Genomic DNA, 25158 nt, shown 5'->3' on the forward strand with positions numbered 1-25158 from the left:
TTCCGAAATTCAAACCGTCGGCCTATATCCCGAAAATCACCCAAGCCCTCAAGTGTTCTGGCCAAAGTTTGGGATAGCTATTGAAAAGCTAAACAACACAAAAGGCCTCGAACGAACGAGTGAAATCCCAAAGTAATTCGGAAGCGATTCGGGAAAACAACTGATCTGAACAGCCAGGACCGGTCTGACCGGTGCGATGGACCGGTCTGACCGGTCGTGTCTGTTCAAAAATGAGCAGACCGGTCTGACCGGTTTGTGCTACCGGTCTGATCGGTAGCACCCAGAAAACCCCCGAGAAAATGGATTCAAACGGTGAATCTTGAGCAAACGACCACGAAAAGCAGTGAAACTTGGGGGATTGCTTCGCCCCTACCCCGTGAACATATCCCCAAAAGATCTCGGCCTAAATATCAACGAATCTAGAGAATTATGGGGGAGATCAAAAGGGATTGGGGTTTTCTCAAATACTCGAAAACTTCAATTCTGAAGAGCTCATGATTCCAGAGGGATTGACACGAAACTAGAAGCACAGGAATCACTCCAAAGAACCCTACGAACCGTCGCAATCAAGTGCATCAAACCCAAAACGAAAATCCATCACAAAAAGCACAAGAGGGACGGGATTGGTTTGATTCAAAAGCCCAGAGGGCACAAGGAGGATAGGGCCTCCTTTCCCAATCAAATCCAATACAAACTCTCACAAATCCATGGACAAATCTACTCTAAAAAGAGAAACAGGGGGAGGAGAACACAGGGGCGGCGGCCTGGAGAAACAGAGAGTCCACGAACAGATTACAAAAGCCGCCATTAACCTAACACAAGTGAATACCCGTGGGACCGGTCAGACCGGTACGCTGGACCGGTCAGACCGGTTGGTTAGACCGGTCAAACCGGTGCCAGGGACCGGTCAGACCGGTTGGCCTGCAGCACCCCCTGTACAACGATCTCATCCGACGGCCGAGGTTCTTTCTTCGAAACGAAGTCTTCTCCGCGATGCCGCCGTCTTGATGAAGATCTAGTCCGCGGTTTTGGAGGGTCCGCGAAACCCGGGTAGGTGGCCGGTTTTGAGAAAACCGCCAAAACCTCACGCGCGGGAAGATTCCCGCCTCCGCGACGTGGCCCTAGACGCCGTTCCCGCCTCGGCCTTCTGACGGCCCTAGATGCCGCCCGACGCCCGTCACCTCCTCGCCCGCAGCGAGGCCCTAGACGCCGTCGACGCCCGTCGCCTCCATCAGTCCCGAGACCGACGCCCGTGCCTCCACGACTTGGCGTCTTCAACCGCCGTCCGCCTCCTTGGTTTTGTGGCGCAAACCAAGAAACCCGCCTTCCGTCGCCGCTTGCGCCCTCGATCCAGGAGTGGACGCCACAGCTGTCTCCCGGTCCGAGCTCCGGTCCTGGCTACCCTTCACCGCCGTCCACCGCACGGTCCATCGGCCACAGCACCTCCACGGCAGCTCCCCGTCGACACTCGACGCTCGTGTACCTGCAATCCAAAGACCAAGCGCACGATCACACCGCACGGTTGACAATTCACTCATCACAAGCAGGATAGAGTACTCAATATTCCTCAGATTCTCATTACTTTGAATATTTTTTCAACCCGTTTCAACTTTTTTGGGGCCTCTAACTAATAACGGGATTAAAAGCAGGGCAAATGGTGTCTTCGTTTTGCAAAAGTAAGGGTAAAATCACGTAATTGAAAAACTGATGATAAAATACCAATTGCCTTCAAAATGTGGGTAACAATGCCAAAACCCCTATATGCTAATGTATGAAGTAACAAAATATGAGTTATGCATTCTGAAAATCCATCGGAAAGCCTAATGCACACTATCAGACAGATCAAGGTATGCACTGCCACTATATGCGGAGTGGAGTGTAATTAAAGCAATAATGAGCTATGTTCCGGTGATTGAAAGTTACTACTTGATGGTACTTTTTTCTCCGATTTGTCCTAACCGTTGATCTGAGACATATATTAATTATTAAATAAAGAAGTAGAAAAATAACTAAAGGATAGTGAGTCGGGCTGGATTGGGTCATGCAACCAAACATTGACGTCTTGCATTATCTTAACCTTGTCCCTAGGGGCTGGCTCTGAGATACGGGCTAGGCTGGGCACGTACATGAACAAATCACGCCTTAGGTAGGTAGTTAGGTGCACCCAGAACACCAAAACTAGATCCACGCCAGCGCGCGGGAGCTATAAACATACGCTGAGCAGTGACCCTTGGAACAAGAATCAGAAGGAAAGGGACTGTCAGGTAAATGCAATGGACGAAGCGTCGACTACTGAGACTGCTAGGGGGGGGGGGGGGGGGGGGGGGAACAGGCATGAGATGTAACACATCACCTTATCATTGTTATAATGCAGACCTGTATATGGCCCAATGCAAATGGGCCGACGGTACCAGGGCCCCAATTTTTTGGGAGCCCCAAAGCAAAGTCCAAATGGCCAATAACCACACCAGGCCTCCATGATTGGCAAGCAGTAAACATCAAATGATTCAATTATTTATTTGCAATACTAAACTGCATTTTATATTGTCACTATTCCTACTGACCATGTCAATTTTTCTTTTTATTACGAATGCTTATGCCTTATGGTAACATTACATGGCGAAATCATTTGAATATATTATGGTCATCTATATTTTCTACATATAAGATCTCCAATTTATATTTTCACACCAGGGCCTTCGGAACTTATTGGCCGTTTGAATCTCCTTGACTAAAGTTTTAATCCCATCACATCTGATATTTGGATGAGTATTAAATATAGGTTGACTATAAAACCAATTGCATAAATGGAGACTAATTCACAAGATGAATCATTTAAATCTAATCAGTCCATGATTTGCTCATGTTGTGATATAGCAAATATTGCTAATAATATTGCTAATAATGGTTTAATTAGGCGTAGTAGTTTCATCTCACGAATTAGCTCCGATTTATACAACTAGTTCTATAATTAGCTTATGTTTAATTCACCTAATTGGTACCTTAGATAGGGACCAAAGTTTAGACGGGAGATCGAGCACCTCCTTAGAGCATGTACAATGGTGTACAGTGTTCGTCTGTTAGTCCATCTACAAGCTAATTAAATCATGCATGGACACATAAACCATGGTGATCAAATATAAATATATCTTTGTGTGTCATTTTGTTGCTCCATACATGTGTATGATCAAAGTAGAAGGACTATCTTAAAATCATATACATGCATTCTTAAGATAATGCAATAAGGACTATGATGTAATCTTTTATTTTATTTATTGTCTTTTTTCCCTGCTAAAGGACCTTCCTATAATTCTATGTATCTCTTCTAAGGGTTGAACTGAAAAATAGCAAAATATCTTATCACATCCTCTCGATCTCTCTATTCTCTCGCGGTCTCTTCTCTATCTTGCCGGCATCTCGATCTCTTGCACTCTCTCCGCTAGACCGCTTCCTCGGCTGGCACACATGCCACCGGCCAGCTCCGCTCGGCAAGCTGCCTCATCATGCGGCGCCCGGCCACCCGGGGCGCGTCGAAGCCTCCGCTGATGGTGGGGCAGGGTGTTGCCTCCCCCGCTGGCCGGCGCCCGGCCACGCGCAGCACACCGGAGCCTCCGCTGTGGGAAGGCGGGCGAGCGGTGAGCGCCATGGCTGCCGGAGAGAAGCGCGCGCTCGTTGGAAGATTTGCCATCAACGACTGATTTTGCGCGCGCTCGTGGGGAAATTGGAGCTGGGAGTATCGGATCGAAGCTTGCTGTCGCCGAGTCGCATCTTGACGTACAACGCCATACGTGCTGTCCGTAAACACTCGGAGCGCGAGCCGGTGTCGTCATCTCATGAGACGACGGCACCACCTGGTTCGGTCCTTCATTAGCTTTGGTAATTGTAATTAACCGTATATAGACGAGTCATTAATTAGCGTTGCACATGCCCGGACCTACTACAATGATATAGTTCTACGATATGGATAGAACACAGTAACCACCCCGATTATATGCACGCATAGTTCGCGAAATTTTTTTTGGTTCCGTTACTATAGCATTTTCGTTTTTATTTGGTAATTAGTGTCCAATTATGAACTAATTAGGCTCAAAAGATTCATTTCATCATTTACAGCTAAACTGTGCAATTGATTATTTTTTAAACTATATTTAATGCTCCATGCATATGTTCAAAAATTCGATATGACGAGAAATCTTGAAAATTTTTAGGAACTAAACATCAAAGTCTCACATATCATCCAGACAGACAGCCTCCGATGCAGATGAGCCCCAACTTTTCCTCCATGTACTCTCGTCTCACTCCCGCAAACTTAATTAGCAAAAGGAGGCGCAGCGAGTACGTCCTGCAGCTGCGGGTATGGTATCATCACTCACTTGGCCTCGTCGTACAGGTGCGCCGGCAGCCGCGGCGTCGCCCGCAAGACGAGCGGGTCGGCCAGCTCGAGGCTCGCCGGCGCCTCCCGGAGCTCCAGCCGGTCCACGCCCGGCGGCGCGCTCCCAGTGGAACCCCTGCAGCAGCCTCGCGAGCAGCGTGACGGTGATGAGCGTGCCGAGCGAGAGGCCCGGGTAGCCCCGCCGCCCCGTGCTGAAGGAGATGAAGCGCAGCTCCGGCTCCGCCAGCGACACGCCGCCCGGGCCGGCGCCGGCGCCGGCGGGCAGGTGGCGCTCGGGGCGGAACTCGAGCGGGTCCTCCCACACGGCGGGGTTCCGGCCGAGCGCGACGCGGCTGAGCAGGACGTGGCTGCCCCTGGGGACGGCGAACCCGGCGACGGCCGCGTCCGCCATGGCGACGCGCGGTGGGTTGAAGGGGTGGTACGGGTGCAGCCGGAACGCCTCCCGGATGCACGCCCGGTGGTAGTCCAGCCCGCGCGCGTCGGCCTCCGCCGCCAGCCGCCCCCGCCCCACGGCCGCGTCCAGCTCCGCCACCACCCGCGCCATCGCCTCCGGCCGGTTCACCATCTCCGCCAGCGCCCACTCCGCCGCGTTCGACGGGTTGTCCACCGTCGCGATCATGATGTCCTGCGTCGGTGGCCATGGCAGGATGCCCGGACAGACATAGATGCGTCAGCCATCAAGATTCCTACGTGCGTCTGTTCGTTTTTTGTTCGCTCTCGGCGTGGCGTTAATTAAGAAGCTCTTGTCATTGTCAGCCTCGGAAAGCTGCTTTTAATTAAGAAGCTAGCTTCCTTGTTTAATTTCTTTTCGGGTAGCGAACGAAAGAGAGCGTGGTGGTGGCATGAGCATGCAGCGAGCTAGCTTACAATGGTCTGCGCCTTGATCTCCTCCACGGTGAGCAGCGGCCGCCCGGCTGCGTCGTCGAGGGAGGCCAGGACGTCGAGGAAGTCGGCGGGTTCCCGGCGCTCGCCGGCCTTGCGCAGCCGCCGCCACTCCTCCACCCGCTCCTCCACGACGGGGTCGTGCAGGCGGCCCAGCGTCCGCATCACGCCCCTCACCACCCGCTCGTGCCCGTCCAGGTCCAGGCCCACCAGCGCCGGGAAGTAGTCGGAGACGCAGAACGCGTCGAGGTAGCTGAGCGCGGCGAAGAGCGCGTCCACGTGCTCCGCCTCGTCGCGCCCGGGCCCGCTGCCCGCCGGCGCCTCGCCGAAGTGCCGCCGCCCCAGGGTGAGCCTCCGGATGACGTTGCCGCAGAAGTGCCTGGCGACGTGGCGCACGTCGACGGCGCCGCGGCCGTCCCGGCCGCACAGCGCGCGAACGTACCGGACGAGGTGGTCCGCCTCCGCCTCCCGCGCGCTGCGGAGGCGCCGCTCGGTGGCCGGGGCCAGGACCTCGGCGGTGAGCACCCGCCGCATCTTCCTCCACTGGTCCCCGAACGGGGCGATGCTGGCGCTGCGGTACCCGAGGCTCAAGGACTCGGCGGCGAACGTCGCCGGGCGGTCCGCGAACACGGCGTCGTTCCGGCCGCGCAGCACCTCGCGGGCCGCCTCCGGGCACGACACGGCGACCACGTGCACGGGGCCCAGGCGCACGCGCACGACGCCGCCGCCGGCGCCCGCCAGCAGGCGGTGCAGCCACCGGTGGACCGGCCTGTTGGCCAGCATCTGGTGCAGGTTGCCGAGCAGCGGCAACCCCCGCGGCGCCGGCGGCAGCGGCAGCCGGCCGCCCTTGGAGACCGCCGCCTCGCTTCTCCTTCCCCGGTGGAGCACCGCCGCCGCCAGCACGAGCGCAGCTAACACGGCGGCCGCGCCAGCAGCAAGCGGCGACGGCATGGCGTCAGCAACGCTCGTCGCTCGATGCATTGGTTACTGCGATGCGGATGCGGCCGGTGTAAATGCGGGAGAATCCAGCGCCCTGCTCTGGAGGTTTCTTCGAGCACCTTCAATGGCGGAATGGCGGGGGCGTACTTATACCCCGGGGACCGGCCCATGGGGTCCAACTTCACTGACTTGAAGAAGCGAAGGCACAACGATGAACAGTGATCTGAGTATGGATGAACAGTGATCCCTACTGTTTTGCACTGTAGCAGGGTACTGTGCAATCAATCCTGCCATCCATCTCAGATCGGGCGGCCGGAAATACACCGAAAGTCACCGCTACAGTGTTCCCTGACTTGCTTCAGCAAGTCAGGGAATCCCGATTGCGGCCCGTGCACCCAATCCGCGATCCGGACGGCGGAGGGGGACGGGCGTTTACTCCGGGACAGGTGGTGGCAGTGGCAGCCTGGCAGGGCGGGAGCGACAGTGCGCGCGCGGCCGCCATGGACAGGTGGTGATCCACATCAGTGACTCCTCACAAGTCACCACCGTACACCTAGTGCTGGGAATTGGGCCGGGTCGGGCCGGCACGGCCCAAGCCCATCGTGCTTCGAGCCAAAAGGGGTCGGGCCTAGACGGCCCAAAAAAATTTCGGGCCGTGCCGTGCCAGCCCAAAGAGTAAAAATAGAGGCCCAGCCCGGCCCTAAAGCACGTCGTGCCTTCTTCGGGCCGTGCCGGCCCAAGCACGGCCCACATATTACAAAAATCAACAATAAGACATATGAAGATACTCAGATATCAACGATAAGAAACAGCCACAACAGCAAGTATTTGAATATGAAACATACTTAAATATCAGCAATAGTTCATCAATCATTAAGTCAACAGCCACAACAATCCACAATACAGTAAAACAAAAACACGGTTTTGAGGGAAACTAAAATATATTCCTCGGTCTGCCTCATTAAAAACCTTACACCCCATTACAGGGCCCCCTCTGTAAGGAAAAGAGTAAAGACGGGCAAAATAAAGTCCAAATGTCCACAGCTTACTAAAATAAAAGAAATTAAACACTACTGCCTAATCAATGCGTGCATCAACGCTAGTAGGATTGGCTGCACTAGCCCTAGCCCAAGGATTGGACGCCAGCACAGGAGGTCTCCTCGTAGCTGGCCTTTTCTTCCCCATCTATTCACTCACAGGATCTCAAGCACTCGGCTCATCTCAGGTCTGAGCAAGAGGCGAGGGCCGAGAGGGGTTTTATAGAACTAACTAGCAAGAGGATGAGCACTGCAGGAGCAAGACGGAGGACTTTTGACGGATCAACGGATAGTTGCATTGCATTTAATCAAAGCATCAATGGAGGAAAAAAGAGGGTGGAAATCGAAAGGTCCTTACTGATCTGTGGCCGCGTCCCGCGTGGGCGGACGGCCGGACGGGCCCTGGTCCCGATCTGGCCGCCTGTGTCGGCCGCTAGCAATGGCCTGTGGTTGCACGCGTCGCCGGGGGCCGGCACGGCCGGGCTCTCGCATCGCCGGAGCGCAGCCATTCGTCGGGCCGGTCGGGTTGTCGCCCACTCTCCTCAAGTCCGCCCAACGCAGCTATCCCCCGTGCTCGACAGCGCCGATCTCCGCGCGAGCGACGACGCGACTCCACGGGCCACCGGCAAAGTCAGAGGCTGGGATTGGGGGAGATCGATGGACAGATAGACATGAGATCGACAAGGTTGGCGAGTGGCGGCTAGGGTTCGGCTCCCGAGCAAGACGGAGCGACTGGGCGAGTCTCGCGATGGGGAATGAATGCGGCGGCTAGGTTTGACGAGTCGGCGTCGGCCACAGGATCTTCAATGCGGCCGCGGGGGCTCTTTGACGGGCCATTTCGTGCCGGGCCGGCCCAAGCACGGCCTGCGCGTGCGGGCCGTGTCGGGGGCACGACAGGCCGAGATTCAAGGCATGGCCCAGCCCTTTCTTCGGGCCGTGCTAGCCCGGCGCCCCTTATGATTTCGTGCTGGGCCGTGTTTTGGGCGCCTGTTTTCGGGCCGTGCTCGGGCTGGCCCAGTTGGGCACGGCCCATATTCCCAGCACTACGTACACCCACTGCAATTCAACTCCAGCTGCGAGGACATCATCACATGTATAAAAGAAAAAAAAGGGGAAAAAATGCTGCCATGAAGCCCATGACCAAGATTTCCTCGCCGCATTCATTCCGGCCGGGGAGCAAAAGAAGTCCGGCGTCAATGCAAGGCTTGACCGGCCGGCCGGCCGGAAGATTTGATCGACCCGCGCGCGGGAAACTGGAGCTGTGGCCGCAGGAGCTCGCCGGAATTCAAAGATTTGCAGCGCGACCTGTGATGAATCGCGCGGGGGAGCTTGGAAACGGAGGCTGGTCGTGGGGGTCCGGGGATGGCGGTCGCGGGAAGCCGGAGGGGGCTGTGCCTGTGACGCGGAGGGTGGAGAATGGCGCGACCGCGCGAGCGCGAGGGGCGAGCCATTGTCAACGACGACCGGGCACGCGCCACGTACACGTACGGACGATGGACGCCCTGTCGGCTGAGGGAAATTAAATGAGAGTGAGAGCATGGACCGACCGGTCGGTCCCTCCGGGGCGGGTTTGATCGAGATCAGCTTACCAGGCTTGTTTAGTCGCGAAATTTTTTAAATTTTGGTATTATAGTATTTTCGTTGTTATTTGATAATTAATATATAATTATAAATTAATTAGATTTAAAAGATTCGTCTAGTTGTTTACAGTTACACTGTATAATTAATTAACTTTTTTAACTATATTTAATACTCCATGTATATGTCCAAAGATTCAATATAATGAGTAATGTAGGAAAAATTTTGAGAACTAAACATGGACTCATCCATGATGCACCGAGCAGGAAAAGAGAGGCCTTGCTCGAAGATTCATGCATGCATAGTACAGGAACGGGTTAGTTCAGGAGCGAGCTGATAGTTGTCTGTTTGAAACCTCAAGGTGTGGACAAAGTTGATGCTGCTTAATTGGTACATGTGCGTGTTATCATCTTTCCTATTTTAGGTAGGTAGTAGTATATAAATACAATTTCTCTGCTTCAAAATCTAGGTTGTTTTGACAAATTTTGATGTATAATTTTTGCTATGTATCTAGACATAATATTTACCAAGATGTATAGCAAAACCTATGTATTTAGATTTACCAAAATGACCTACAATTTGGAACGTAGGAAGTATATTAGTCACTAATGCAGGATAAGATTAGCACATCTAATGAGAAAATGGAATCTAAATTATGCTATAATAAGCCTACACTCCATCTAGTTATCAATAAGTGATGCTATCTAGCTGGGTTGTCATCACTATTACAAACAGTTGTGTATATGTGTACTCCAGTGGCGAATCTATAATTTCTAGTTAGGGTGGTCCAATAGAAAAGTTTTTTAGATATATTAGTGAATAAGTCAACTTAATCTTAAAAAATATAACTTTTCACTTTCAATCTTCTCAATTCAATTATCAACAGTTGTACATAAAAAATAATTAGTAGCTATTTTTTGAGTAATAAATAAGGACAGATAATAAAAAATAATTGAGGAAATAAGAGAGCTTGGCCAAATCTTAGGGTGGGCTGTGGCCCACCCCTAAATCCATCCCTGGTGTATTCAATTTGTCTTGAATGTGCACTAGCCAAATTTGTGCCCTGGTGGAGGGGGTATCCAAGACATACTCGTTTACGGCTGGAGGGGGTATAGTCGATCGAAAAGGAATATGTGTTTAGTTCATTTTGCAAAAATATGTAAAAATATAAATAGGGTATTTGAAGTACTAAATGAAGTTTATTTACAAAATTTTTTGCATAGATGGGTTGTAAATCGCGAGACGAATCTAATGATGCTAATTAATCCATATTTAATCAATAATTAGCGGATGGTACTGTAGCATCACTGTTGCAAACATGGATTAAGTAGGCTCATTAGATTCGTCTCGCAATTTACAGCCCAACCATGCAAAAAGTTTTGTAAATAGACTTTATTTAGTACTTCAAATTAGCAAGATTCATTTTCACTTTAATGCGTTTACGGCTTTTTTGCGTTTACATATAAAAAACTAAACAGTGCCTTACGATATGCACGTTGAAAATGGAATTGAAGTCATTATAGACCACAGCACGTGGGAAGCCAAACCGAAGATGTAGGTGCACTATGGCGAGGATAAGACAGGGAGAATGCAGACATCGCATTCATCAGCAGGTGTAATAATGGTCTTGTTTGGTTCGCGCTACAATTATAGCATGCTAGAAATAGTAATAATTTTGATCACTAATTACGATGTTAAACAAAGTCAGTTTACAAAATCAACTTCAGAACCCCGTACTAGTAACTCTGAAGAATCTAATGGGGCCTTTGACGGCGCGATTAGAGGATAGTTACTATAGCATCACTGTAGCTAATTATCGATTAGTTACCATCATTAGATTCGTCGCGAAAAATTACACCAATCCCTAAAAAAATTTTACAAATAGACTTTATTTAGTACATCATGCATGCGAGATTCTCTTCTCGAAAAACATGCACGCTAGTTTTGTTGCAAAACCAAACAAGGCCAATATACATAATGGAGATCAATAATGTCCACAAGCTTACTAATGTCCACAAGCTTACGCAATAGTGTCACAAACGTTTGTGCAAAAGTAATGTCGTACTAATATTTTCCATGGCAGGCGATCATGACCTTCACAAAAAGAGCTGCCTCATGGCTCACGACTTCCAACAAGGAGGTGATACCTCTCAAACGAGAATGTTGAGGTATGGCGTGGATACCCCATTTTTTGGAAGATAAGTGTAAAAAAAGTGAGTTTGAGTCACATGAATGAACATGTTGTTTTGTGTCATTAGTTCAACTCTATATGTAGTATAAATAAACCTTTTTAAGTTGCAAGGATTTCTTGGTAAAGTAGTATGATCCCTTTAAGCATGAGAAGAGATGTGTCGATGGAAGTACCAAGTACGGTAATGACCAGGCTAATTATTGTCATTGGTATGTTGCATTGTTAGGGTTGGTTGGTTGAATGTGGCCCTAACCTAACTTTATACCTGCTAGTAGATAAATTAGCACCTAATCTGATTTATATTCGTCACCATCTTTATAAATCTGACCGCACTTAGATGAGTGATGAAGTTTTTTCTTAGTGAGGAAAAATTCCATATTCTCTCAAATTTGCATGGTATTTTAATTATTTTATATGTATATCATAGACTATTTATTTTTTGCGAAATATTATAGACTATTTATAATATTTGAGTTATTAGTTGTTTAGCACGAAAATCGAAACATGACGAAAGTCTTGAGTAAGCAGTTACTCAAAAGAAAATTCTTGAGTAAGCATCATACAACTTGTGTAGAACTCTTCCGGAACTTGTAGGGGAAAAAAACTCACGTGAAACACGAACCAAAAGGAGTCCATCCCAAACATTATTGCCCGAACCGTGCTGGCGGTTTTGCTTTCTTTGGCAAAAGAGCTTTTTACCTACATGCCATTATAAAAGTTTGTAATGATCTACATATCATTCAAAATTGAGAAAATTTCTCTGTACCATTCATCGAAATTTTTTTTACCTACGTGCCACTGCTATTAGTTTTTCCGTTAAAATGTAACTGCGATACATCCAACTAGTTGTAAAAAGACTCTTTTATCCTTCCTCTGTTCTATTCTCTTCTCTTCTCTGGTCGTTCCCCGAGGGCTCTTATTCCCCTCTGTTCTCTATTTCATTCTCAAGTCTAACCCTAGATCGGCACCTCCCTCTCGCGCAGCCGCTCGCGCGCGCGCAGGCCTGAGCGCGGGGAGCGGGCGAGCCAGCGGGGCAGCGCCCAGCGCGCGGGAGCGGGCGAGCCAGCGCGCGGGAGCCAGCGCGCGGGAGCAGCGCGCGCAGGCGTGAGAGCGGGAGCAGGCGGGCCCAGCGCGCAGCGCGCGGCGCGTGGAGGGCTGGAGCGGTGCGCAGGCGTGGGAGCGGGAGCGGGAGCGGGCGCGGGCCCAGCGCGCGGAGGTGCTGCGCGGAGCGGGGGAGCGGGTGCCGCGGGGGCGTGGTCTGGCTGCGGGATCTGAGCGGGATGGCGGCTGACCGACCGGATTGGCTTCCAGATGGGTGAGTTTTTGTTTGTGCTTTCAATTGCATAACATCAGTGTTATATTTGGTGTTGTTATGATTTAATTAAATTTTATAAATATTTATGTTCATCTGTAGGAATGATATCGGGACTAGTTTCAATCTAGAAATCAGGATAATTAGTACAACTATGCGAGGACCATGGTTTGCCTTTAACAAAGTTGTTGACTCAGACACCACAAATTTTAAAGACCTTGTTGATGAAATTGTTGATCAGTTTCCTTGTGGGTATGGTGATGTTGTGAAGTTGTTCTATTTCTGTGCTGCTAGCAAGTCCAACATTGAAATTCATTCTGACAATGACTTAATGAATATGTTCAAGAAACATATGAGTTCCAAATATTGTTGCATGTCAATTGCATACCATAAACCAGATGTTGATCCACCAAAAATTCCACTGTGGGACAATGTTGAAATGACATGCACCCCGTTAATGTCAGCCCCTAGCTATGTAGAATCTAGCAAAGCAATTCAATCTGGGACTGTTACAAAACCAGATTATGACATGGTAGAGGACAACAAGTTTATGAATCCTGAACCACAGAATGAATATGTGGGGGTTGATGAGGAGGGTTTATACATTGACATAGCACCTACTTCTCATGCAAATGTTGACACAAGTGAGAAAAAAGATGAAGATTATGATCCAGGTTCGAACTCTGAATCTGAGTCTGACTCTGAGTCCGATATGGATGCTGAGGTAGATGAGATTATTAAAGATACATTGCCATCTCACATATCTGAAGTTGCATACAACAAAGATGATCCTCCTATTGAAGTAGGGAGCATCTATCCAAATATGTTTGAATTTAAGTTGGCTCTTGCAACACATGCTATCAAGAATGAATTTGATTATAACATTGAAAAGAGTGAACCAGGGAAGTATCGGACATACTGCACGGGCTATGTAGATGGTTGTAAGTGGAGGATTCATGTATCACGTACAATGAAAAATCAATCTACTGTCCAGGTAATTTCTTTGTTCATATTTTGTGCATATTTTGTCACAAATACTTCATTCATATTTCTGATTTCACATTTCTCTGTTTCAAATTAAATTTTGTAGGTCAAGAAGAACCCTTTTCCTCATAGTTGTCATAGTACCAGGAGGAGTGGGAAGGTCAAAGGTGCTACCAAGTTTTGGATTTGTGAGAGGATTAAGGATTGGTTGGCTGAGGACAAAAATATTGGGCCTACTGAACTTCAAAGAAGACTTAAGGAGCATTACAAAGTCAGCATTAGTTACAAGAGAGTGTATGATGGCAAATTACTTGCTATGGATGAGTTGTTTGGTAATTGGAAACAAAGTTTTGACAACTTGTACAAGTTTAAGGCAATGATAGGACAAGAGTGCCCTAGCAGCTTTGTTGTTATTGATCATCACACAATAGAGGGCAAGATCAGGTTCAATAGGCTTTTTTTTGCAATGGAAGCTTGTGTTCAAGGTTTCCTTAGAGGTTGCAGGCCTTATTTGGCTGTTGATAGTACATTCTTGACTGGAAAATTCAGAGGGCAGCTATGCATTGCTTGTGCAGTTGATGGGCACAATTGGATGTACCCGGTTGCTATAGGGGTCATTGATTCTGAAACCAATGAAAACTGGATTTGGTTCATGGAGAGGCTTAAGGAAGCTATAGGTACCCCACCTGGTTTAACCTTTTGCACAGATTGTGGTCAGGCAGTCATGGCAGGAGTAAGTGAGGTTTTTCCAAATGCAGAGCATAGAGAGTGCATGTGGTACTTGGTGTAGAATTTTAAGAAAAGGTATAGTGGAAAAGTGTTTGATGAGCATTTGTGGGCTTCTGCTTATTCTTGGAATTCATATATGTTCGACAAGCATATCCAAGCTATGGCTGCAGAAAGTCCAGCAGCAATATTGTACTTGCAGCGAAACCATACAAAACTATGGACAAGAAGCCAATACTCTACAATACCAAAAATTGACTATGTGACAAATAATTTAGCAGAAAGCTTCAACAATTGGGTAAAAAATGACAAGGGGATGCATCTAGATGACTTCATGGATACTATAAGACAGAAGCTCCTAATCAAGTGGAACCAGAGAAAAAAAATTGCACAGATGTTGGAAGGTAAAATGTTGCCACACATCATAACTAAGTTAAAGGAACAAAGCAGGAACCTTAACATTGATGTTGTCACTAGCTCACCTGATGGGATTGCAGAGGTTACAGCAAGGAAAGGTTCTAGTTACAGGTTCGTTGTAAACCTAAAGGAAAGGACATGTTCATGCAGGGCATGGGAAGTTTCTGGATTACCATGCAAGCATGCAATTGCTTTTATCACCTCTATACCTGGAGAGAAGATAGAAGATCATGTGGACAACTACTACTCGATACAGATGTTTAGGGCTGCCTATGAAGGTAAAATCCCTTCTTTACCAGACAAGTCCATGTGGCCCAAATCAGAACATGGTTTCTTTATGCATCCTCCATTATTGAAGTCGACAGCTGGTAGGAGAAGGCAAAATAGATACAAGGCAGCAGTAGAGGGTGGTAGCAAAGGAGCTAAGGGTAGGCATCAGTGTCCAATCTGTCAGCAGTATGGACATCATTGGTACACTTGTAAGGATGGTGACCCAAACGACATAGCTGCAATGCTTGCGGAAAGGTACCAGGCAAGCTAAAGTTTGTAATTTTTTTTACATATTTGCTGCAATATAGGTTGCTAACATATTTTTTCGTGCAGAGGTCCACCTAAAAAGAAGAAAAAGAAGGCAGCTCCAGCCAATACTGAGACCAGTATTGTGCTTGCAGCACCTGCACAAAGGATGGCATTTCCATTTGTACATGCTGTTGTTGATCTATCAAAGAAAAGAAAGAACAAATCATCCTCATCAACTGGTGTAAAGAAACAAAAGAGTAGTTCAGCTGCTGAGGCTAGTGACCCTTCCGTGAGGTAAACTAATTTTGTAACTTATCTTTTAACCATTATAATAGGTTTACTAATGTCACTTTTATTATCAGAGGGTGCGCAACAGGTTCAAATCAGCAAGATCTTTTGTTGATTACATATCCATCTGGATCAAGTAAGCAGCACATGGATGATAAGAGCACACGTCAGCAACAACACAAGAAGAAGAGGGCCATTAAAAAAATAACTCCAAGCAAGGCTAGTCCAGCCATGTCAACACGCAGCAAGGTCCCTAGTTCCCCTTCTAGTCCAGCCATGGGAACTAGAAGCAAGAAAAAACTTGATCTGACTTGATCTTTGATGAGTCTGTATGACATGCTTTTGTAGCACTTGAGGTCTGCAAGACAAAGCATTGTTTAGACTAGTAATGAGGTCAATGTGACCATCTTTTGTGTGCGAAATTGACTTTGTGATCAAGCAGACTATGCACTTGGATGATATATGTGGGCCTCATTTATGTCTAATTCTGTTTAATTAAATACTAATTGTGGTTGTCTCAAATATTCAGTTTATATCTCAACTCTATGATGAGGGTGTAATTTTCATGTGCAAATATATAACGTGTGTTCCTGTACAATGCCACTAGAGTGAAGAATAGAAAAAAAATGCTGCATTCTACTAGCAAGAGCAAAATAGTCTTTTCCGCAGCAAGTTAACTGGTGTTAGGGGTCAATTTGACGGCAATGACACTCAGGTAAAGGGAACTTTCTTCAATGGCATGGACAAACTTTTTAAAATTTTGATGGCATGGAGGTAACATACATTTTTTATAATGGTATGGAGGTAAAAGCCTCTTGGCAAAACCGGTAGCCCCTTTCCTCCGCTAGATCCGCTCTGGTCAATCTCGGCCGTCCGTTCCAGATCGGACTCACGAGACAACCTCCGCCGCCGCAATTTCTATCCATCCGTTTGGCCCACGCGCTCCCCCTCTTCTCTCACCCCGGCGTCGCTAGGGTTTTGAGTTTTGACTCCTAAACCGCGACGCCATGATGCAGCCGCCGCCGCCGGCACAGCAGCAGGTGTGGGCAATGGCGCCCCCGCCCCCGCCGCAGTACTACCAGGCGGGGCACCCCCCACCGCCGCCCCCGCAGTTCTACCAGGCGGGGCCTCCGCCGCCCGCCATGTGGGGCCAGCCGCCGCCGCAGGCGGCGCCAGCGCCGGCGGCCGCGCCGGCACCGTCCGGAGGTACGGGAGGGGACGAGGCCAGGACCCTCTGGATCGGGGACTTGCAGTACTGGATGGACGAGAACTACCTCTACAGCTGCTTCTCCCAGGCCGGCGAGGTGATGCGCCGCCACCATCTCCCTGCTCCTTACTTTAACCGTTTCTCGATTGGTCGTTGGGTATTCGATCCTACCAGAGTAGGAAAGTTGTGCGTGAGTTATGTTTGTGTGCGTGGTGAAAAGAGGTATTTTTAGGATTTTGCCAGCTCAGTGGATTGTACAACAGGATCTGCAAATTTTGGAGTGCCAAATTATCGAGTAGTGGTTTAAAAACATAATTTTGATGCTAATTTATGTCGGCCGGGTTGATTTTGTTTGGTTCAGACTTGGGACAAAATTGTTACGCGGTAGTAGATAAGTGACCATATATGTAGAACTGGCGGTAGCATTATTCAGCTAGCAGGCAAACCTGAGAATGATTTTGGTGGTTCACTTAGGGATGTTGCGACATGTAACATAAATAAAGGATTCTTTATGACAAACTTGTCAGAATTACTTTCACTTGTTCAATCTGTGTATATATCCTCATACAGTTAGAAAGTTTTTAGTGCATCCTATTTGAAGCAACATACATTCTATACAAACAACATATATATATTTCATACTGTGCCACACACCAGTAAATAACTGAAAATAAAAACAGCCTCCTTTTTAGGACATGTCATTAAAAATAATTCAACATTCGAAGATGTAGACTTATGTATTTCATTTTATATCAGAGATTTCATTCCTTGCTTTGTCAAGTTTACTGCATGAGAAACTCCATTGTGGTATATTGGTCTAATGTTTTGTTGAATTGAGTACTGTTCAGGTTATTTCAGTGAAGATAATTCGGAACAAGCAGACTGGGCAACCTGAGGGTTATGGTTTTATTGAATTTGGCAACCATGCTTTAGCTGAACAAGTTCTCCAGAATTATAATGGTCAAATGATGCCTAATGGCAACCAACCTTTCAAATTGAATTGGGCTACAAGTGGGGCTGGTGAGAAACGTGGAGATGATGGTTCAGATTATACTATATTTGTTGGGGATCTGGCCTCGGATGTTACAGATTTCATTCTACAAGATACATTCAAGAGTCGTTATCCATCAGTTAACGGCGCAAAAGTTGTCTTTGACAGAACTACCGGCCGCTCAAAAGGCTATGGTTTTGTTAAATTTGGAGATTTGGATGAACAGACACGAGCAATGACTGAAATGAATGGCCAATACTGTTCTAGCAGGCCCATGCGCCTTGGACCAGCATCCAACAAGAAGAATACCGGTGGACAACAACAGGCATCAAGTGGTATGTGAGCTTACTTGTAGCTAGGATGTTTTTGACTGTAAATGGAATTATAAAGTATTTCCTCATTTTGTATGGTTTGTGGTAGATAAGGGATGCTTCTTTTTTTTTGTTATCTTCATTTACTTGAGCCTTTGATTCACCATGTTTCGTTTCGAGAGGCCTTGAATATTGCTATATTTATTGCTTCCCTTATTATGGCAGCACTTCAGTCTGGAACAGCCACAAAGTTAATTGATTGAATAACTAGATGGACAGATGAATCATTGAATCCCCTTGTAGATATATCATATATGGACTAGATCAGATGCCCTATACCAACCTCAGATGGCTTGACTTATTATATTGTGTGAGTTATCAGTCGCAAGCTAAGATATTCACACAATCATTGGGGAGGAAGAGAAGAAAGGACAGGAACATAGCTGTGCTTGCTTCTCAAAGACAAATTCTCCTGTTGACCATGGTAAATCAGTTAAACATACATCCCCAGGCACTGACCCATGGTTCTAAGTTTCATACTGCTGAAGTTACTGTCACAAACAATAGCATGGTCATGTCCGTCACACTGCTCAAGCCATTTTCAATCCCACCTTTGCTCCACAGCTTTAGTGCCTTTGCCCAATCTCCATTCGAATCCTTGGCATTCCTTTTTTTCATCTTCCTTGTTGATGGCAGATAACCAACAACTGACCTGTGGTCATTTCTATGTAGCATTTTGTTTAACAGACTTCATACTGGAAGAAATAATCAAATAATAAAATCTTTATTAGGCCAACAATTTAAGACTTTTCAGATATGAACAGTATCACAGCTTCTGCCATGTCTGTTATTGGATTTTACTTCTTTTTTTTCAGCTCTGCAACAAATTTGCTTAAACTGTTGTTTTTGTTGCAATATTTTGTTTTGCACCATGAATATTATTTGAATTGTTGTAATGTCGAACACAATGTTCTGCATCTTGCAGTTGGACTATTTTGTTGATTACTTTTTTTTATCTGTTATGGTCTGGCCAGGTTGACATGTGGCATACTTGTGTTGTTATCACCCATGATTCATTGTTAAAAACTTGAAACCTCAAATGTTTTTGAATCACTAGATAGGTTTGCATATTCATGACCTGCATACAAATCTATTACTATAGTCAAAATGTAAATTGCCTCACCCTTTCCATTTTTCTGCAGCTACATACCAGAATACACAAGGAACTGATTCTGACAATGATCCAAACAATACTACTGTGGGTATACAAAAAATAGTTTTGCCTTTTCAAGCTGAATTGTGAATGGATGTTTATTTTTTTTAGGTATGTTTCATTGCTTGCAGGTATTTGTTGGTGGTCTTGACCCGAGTGTGACTGATGAGCTTCTGAGGCAAACTTTCAGTCCATATGGAGAGCTTCTCTATGTCAAAATACCTGTAGGAAAGCGCTGTGGATTTGTCCAATATTCTAACAGGTATCAAGGTTATTTATTTGATAGCCTCATTATATTTGGATTTAGTACACTGTACAGACCAATTTACAGGCCTCATTGCTTGGTGTCTTGAGTATTCCAGTTCTATACCAAAACGTTTCTCTGCAAATATTTTAGTGCCAAAGAGGGCATCCAATTGGATATAGTAATTCCACATTACCTGGGTGTATTGTGTAAAATTTTAACCACATGGAAAAGATTGGAAATTCAAAGTGGAAATGCTGCTGTAATTTTCTGAAGCAGACACTCCTATATGGAAATGTCTTGATTAAAAAAAATTATTTGTTCAGGGCATCAGCTGAGGAGGCCATAAGGGTGCTAAATGGAACCCAGTTAGGAGGCCAGAGCGTAAGGCTCTCATGGGGTCGTAGCCCTGCAAACAAGCAGGTATCTTTTGCATCTAATTAGCGTGCCTTCTACTTAGTGTTTCATTAGACAAAAATAATCAGATGTTCTTTGCTGGATTTTTTATTCCAGCCTCAGCAAGAGCAGAACCAATGGAGCAGCGGCTACTATGGGTATCCCCAAGGATACGATCCATATGGTTATGCTCGGCCTCCTCAAGATCCTGCCATGTATGCTTATACAGCATATCCAGGGTATGGAAATTACCAGCAGCAGCCACCACAGCAGCCCCCGCCACAACAGGTTAAGCATATTTCTCAGGATCCTTGTACAACTTGTATTGTTTCTGCACTGCTAAGATAAGTTTTTCTATGTGCAGTAAGAATAATGGCTCGGGAGGATCATCATTCGCAAGCTGGCAAGGGAGTAGTTGGGCAGCAACTTAGGTGCATTGGCATGAGAAACTATGTGACTGTTGCTTGTGTTATATTGCTCCAACGTCCTTGTACACGTAGCCTGTGTTGTAACTTGAGATTTTGCTGAGGCCTAGAGTGACTAGTGTTTCAGCTGTAACTGGTCAGACATTTTTCCACTGTTCAAGAAGTTTTGTCACGAGGATTTTATTGTGCTGCTCGTGCTGCTTGGGAATACCGAGTCTCATTTAATTTTCTACCACTGTTATTGCTAAAATCTTTGAGAAAGTTTACAGCTTTGTTTCTGCCTGCATTTCGTATCTGCACTAGTATTGACATAGCTAGGACTGGCAATTTCATTCGCACCTGACGGGCCAATTTTGCTTTTGGTTTCATAAGGCTACAAGTTGCCATCCATGATATAGGAATAATACATCCAATTTGGTCTACTTGTCTTGCCGTGTTTAGGGCACGGTTGTGTAGAGGTGTCTATCCACATTTCTTCAGTACTCCTGATGGAAATGTCTTTCAAAAAATACTCCCGATGATATTGAATCTTGTTGATTTCTCATATGGAATACTCTTGATGATAATGAAGCTAGGTCACTGGAACTCTTGACAATAATTAATCTTATTGATATAGTTCTCATATGGAATATATGATGTGTACTACATAATACTGGTCAGGAGTTCTCAAAATTTTCCGACATGCATAAACAGTCTTTACTGGTCTGATGCACAAACAGCAGTTATTTGATCAGAATCAAAGTATATCTACCATGTGATAGTGAGGCAATCTGCAGTGATATACTCCCTCCATACTCGAAAAAAATGTCGTTCTGGACAAGGTTTGAGTCAAACATTGGGAACATAAATCATGAATAACTTTTAAGTTGTTGAGTTTCAAAATACAAAAAATCATATGAATAGATTTGTCTTGGAAAATACTTTCATAAAAGTATAAATATATCACTTTGCGATAAATATTTTTATAAAAAATAAGAAGTCAATGTTAAACTTTGGAGACCGTGTCGTTGTTCAAAACGACATTATTTTCAAGTATGGAGGGAGTATGCAGTAAAGCATGCGAATATAATTTCTAACTACTCAGGGACTCACCCAGAGGAGGGGTTCTTTCCATTTCCTCCTTTTCTCATCGTTAGTATTTTTGGAAGTTCTTTCCATAAAGAATGGCACTGGATACAACAATTAATTGTGTGTCCAACATCTACTGAAATAACTTAAACTACTCGTCAATTTGATGTCAGATTACATCTTCTACTAGGGAACCAAAAAATTCGAATGACTTCACAAACTGCTACTAATTAGGAATCATTAAGACAGCCTTTCAGCCTGACCTTATGTGGCGACCCATCACGAACTGCATTTGAATTGCATAAATATCATGATATACCCAACCACTAAAATCTGAAGTTCAAGTCGAGGAGCAAACACCGCCTTCAGGCTAACAAGAAACTGATTTCCTAACAACACCAGCATTTGGCAGTAATAACTAATGGTTTATACTTTATACAATACCGAAATGCTTCATCAAGTGCTTTCTTAGAGCACCTTTGGAGCACAACTCACTCAGCATCTCCTGTGCCTCCTTTACAAATCCCTCACTTGCTAAGCCTCGAATAAGTATAGTGTAAGTTGATTCGTTGGGCATGCATCCACTGGACACCATATAAGTCAAAAATTCAATAGCACGATCTGTTTCCCCTCTTTTGCAGAGCGAAGAAATAACTGCATTGTAGAGCACTGCATCAGACCTTATTGTGGCATCTTGGATGCTGTCAAGCATCTGAATAACCTTGCTGATTCTGCCTTCTCTGGAGAGAGCACAAGCTATTGATGAATAAATAATTGTGTTTGGACTCATCCCTTTTTTGACCATCACATTTAACAGCTCCAATGCTTCGTCCGTCTTGCCAGCCTTGCCGAGCCCATCAATCACTGTGCTGTAACTAATCAGGTCAGGACTGCATCCATTCACTAGCAACTGCTTAAGAAGTTCAATGGCCTGCTCAACCATACCCTTTTTTAAAAAAAAACTCGACCTGCGAGGGGCTAGCCGCCCCCCGAGCATTCTTATAAGAAGGAGGCCTTCTAACGCAGGCCGAGAAACCCCCGAACCCCGGCTCTTTCTGACCTTGGGTCTGGTGCCATTTCCTGGAACCGTTACCCGGCCCGGGACCGTTACCCACTAGGCCGGGAAACCGTGACGCCAGGCCGGGCTAGGCTGACTACACGGCCCAAGCTATCAGGAGCACAGCGAGGGGGGTTTTTTCCCACAGGCGGGGAAATTCGCCCCGGTGGGGATTCGAACCCCCCACTTGTGAAGTGCCGCCGGTTGCTTCGCACCACTCGGGCTAAACAACCTTAAGCAACCATACCCTTTTTACACAAGAAATTAATGAGCGTATTGAATGTAACAGGATTTGGAGCACAACCTTGCTGAATCATTTGAGACATCAGCTCCTCTGCAGCTACCCATCGTTCCGCACTGCACAAACCCTTCAGCACAATGGTATAGCTTATGGTATTCGGCTTGCACCCGCAGGCTGCCATGCTTTTCAACAACATGACAGCTTCGTCGATAAGCCCTTCTTTGCAGAAGCCATTGATCACTGTAGTGTATGTGATGACGTCCGGCATACATCCATGCTCCAACATCTGCTCCAGAAGTTCGATCACCCTGTCGACCAGCCCATTCTGGCAGAAGAAATCAACAAGTATGTTGAACGTGACATCATCAAGCGGGCAATCCTTGTCAAACATCTCAGCCAGCAACTCCTCAGCTTCCTCCCACTGCTCGGCATTGCACAAGCCCTTCAGCGCGGTGTTGTAGCAAACGACATTGGGCTTCAGCCCATATGATGGCATCCTGCTCAAAATCTCATGCGCAACCTCGAGGTGCCCCTCCTTGCAGATCCCATCGATGATGGTCGCGTACATCCTGATGTCCGGCGTGCACCCGTGCTCTGCCATTTGCGCGAGCACCTCGTGCACGCGCTCGAACAACCCGTTCTGGCACAAGTACCCAATCAGGGTGTTGAAGGTGACGATGTTGGGCGGGCAGTCGACCCTTACCGTCTCCTCCATGAGGTCCTCCACGTCGCCCCACCGCTTGGCCATGCACAGGCCCTTGAGCACCGCGTTGTAGCTCACCACGTCCGGCTGGCACCCGAAGGACGGCAGGTCCCGCAGGAGCTGGACGGCCTCGTCCACGGACCCCTGGTCGCAGATGGCGTTGAGGACGAGGTTGAAGTTGCCGGCGTCGAGGTCGCAGCCCCTGTCGTGGAGCTGCCAGAGGACCCGGACGGCGCTCCGGAACCCGCCGCCCCTGCAGGCGGCCTCGAGGATGACGTGGTACATGGGCGGGATGGGCGCGCAGCCGCGGCGGGGCATCTCGTCGAGCACCGCGAGCGCGTCGGCGATCCGGCCCCGCGCGCAGAGCGCCCGCACGACGGGGAAGTAGGTGTAGGCGTTGGGCGGGACGGGCACCGCGGCGGCGCGCGGCGGGAGCCCGCCACCATGGCGTTGTAGGCGACGATGCCCGCGGCGCAGAGGGAGCGGATGAGCGCCGAGAGGCGGCCACCGCCCCCGTCCGCATCGGCGGGTGTCGCGACCGTGGCCGCGGCGGGGGCGGAGGCCGGGAGCACGGCGGGCCTGAGCTTGGGGGGCTTTGGCGCCGCGGCCGGCCTGGTGGAGCCCGGGATGGTGGGCGGCGGGAGTGACGAGGTGAGCATTAGCGAGGCGGAGGATGCGGTGCGGAGACCGGATACGGATAGTGGGTTTCTCTGGTTTGGTTTCCGGTGACCTCTTGAGCTGCTTGTGTGTACAGACACAGTGTACTGGCGGCCATCCCCTGCACATGGACAAGAACTACCTGCCGAGAAAGATAGTTTAAAGTGTTTCTACAATTGTAATATAAACACCCTACGCTACAATAATTCTATCGACTCAAATAGGCCACCCAACCAGCTAGTAGGATATTTCTTTCACAACAAATCCAAATCAGCATCAGCCACTAACAACTAATCAGACAACAGTATTTTCTCTCATAACAATTCAGCATCAACTATCGACCACAGCTAGCCAAACAGTGTTGTGTCTATCGTCTTCGATAACGACTTATCCACTGATTCGTTACAATTTTTGTTTCCACCTTGCTCACGGTGGTGTCTGACAAAATACCCTAGCTAGTTTCCTGGTTACTAGTATTCCAATTAGTTTTTCATCCAAGTTTTCTAATAATTTAAGATTAAGAATTCGGACGTAGTTTCTCTGTCGTGACATTGCAGGATTTGACGCAATTGCTTCATCAGTCTTTGAGTTTTGAGAATACGCATAGTGGAAACATGGAAACCAATCCAACGAATTCTAATCATAAAATAAGTATTGACAAGAAGCTCGTACATAGTGCATTCCTGTTGCACCTTCACATATACTCTCTCCATACTTGAAAAGAATGTCGTTTTGAACAGCGACACGGTCTCCAAAGCTTAACTTTGACTTCTTATTTATATAAAAATATTTATCGCAAAGTGATATATTTATACTTTTATGAAAATATTTTTCAAGACAAATCTATTCATATGATTTTTGTATTTTGAAACTCAACAACTTCAAAGTTATTCATGATTTATGTTCTCAATGTTTGACCCAAATCTTATCCAAAATGACATTCTTTTCGATTATGGAGGGAGTATGATTCTATTTGGATCCTGTGGCAAAACTTTGGCCCTACATGTTTAGCCTTTTTTTATTTGCAAAACAAGTAGAGCAAATGGCTAAACTGCTAAAGCATAGGCTAAATTTTTTAGCCCCCCAAAGGAGCCTTAAACCGGGCTAAACCTCCTTGGGGCAGGCGCTGGATGCCTCTCCCTCGGTCCTTGGTACTCGGGATTTCTTCTCCTAGCTGGACCCCCCTCGCTCGCGGCTTCGACATCTTCTCCGACGAGGTGGGTCGTCATCCGCCGTCAAGCTCCATCCATAGCCCCTGGATGGGCATTAAGGCACTCGACCTCAACTCCCGAAAGCGGAGGCAACGACCGCAGCATGGACTTTCCTCCCCCTCCACCTCGCAGTGGCAGAGGAAGTGGCAACCACACCCTAGGTATACG

General features: G+C 47.1%; 1 protein-coding gene and 2 pseudogenes across 2 annotated transcripts; 1 reads left to right on the plus strand and 2 right to left on the minus strand.

Annotated features, from left to right (window-relative positions):
* Window positions 1-4259: 4259 nt before the first annotated feature.
* Window positions 4260-6289, minus strand: LOC120692916 (annotated as a pseudogene).
* A 9927-nt stretch (window positions 6290-16216) lies between these two features.
* On the plus strand, window positions 16217-20278 carry LOC120689176 (RNA-binding protein L-like). 2 transcript variants are annotated; one of them, XM_039971500.1, is made up of 8 exons: window positions 16219-16413; window positions 16447-16570; window positions 17322-17799; window positions 18978-19033; window positions 19120-19250; window positions 19559-19655; window positions 19746-19916; window positions 19993-20278. In XM_039971500.1, the coding sequence occupies exons 1-8, from the start codon at window positions 16274-16276 to the stop codon at window positions 19993-19995; spliced, it is 1200 nt and encodes a 399-aa protein (XP_039827434.1). In that variant the 5' UTR covers window positions 16219-16273; the 3' UTR covers window positions 19996-20278. The 2 variants fall into 2 exon arrangements, with proteins under 2 accessions (XP_039827433.1, XP_039827434.1); XM_039971499.1 differs by having other exon boundaries at window positions 16217-16570.
* A 1122-nt stretch (window positions 20279-21400) lies between these two features.
* On the minus strand, window positions 21401-23809 carry LOC120689177 (annotated as a pseudogene).
* Window positions 23810-25158: the final 1349 nt, after the last annotated feature.

This window comes from Panicum virgatum, chromosome 9N (genome assembly GCF_016808335.1).
Source record: "Panicum virgatum strain AP13 chromosome 9N, P.virgatum_v5, whole genome shotgun sequence".
NCBI lineage: Eukaryota > Viridiplantae > Streptophyta > Magnoliopsida > Poales > Poaceae > Panicum > Panicum virgatum.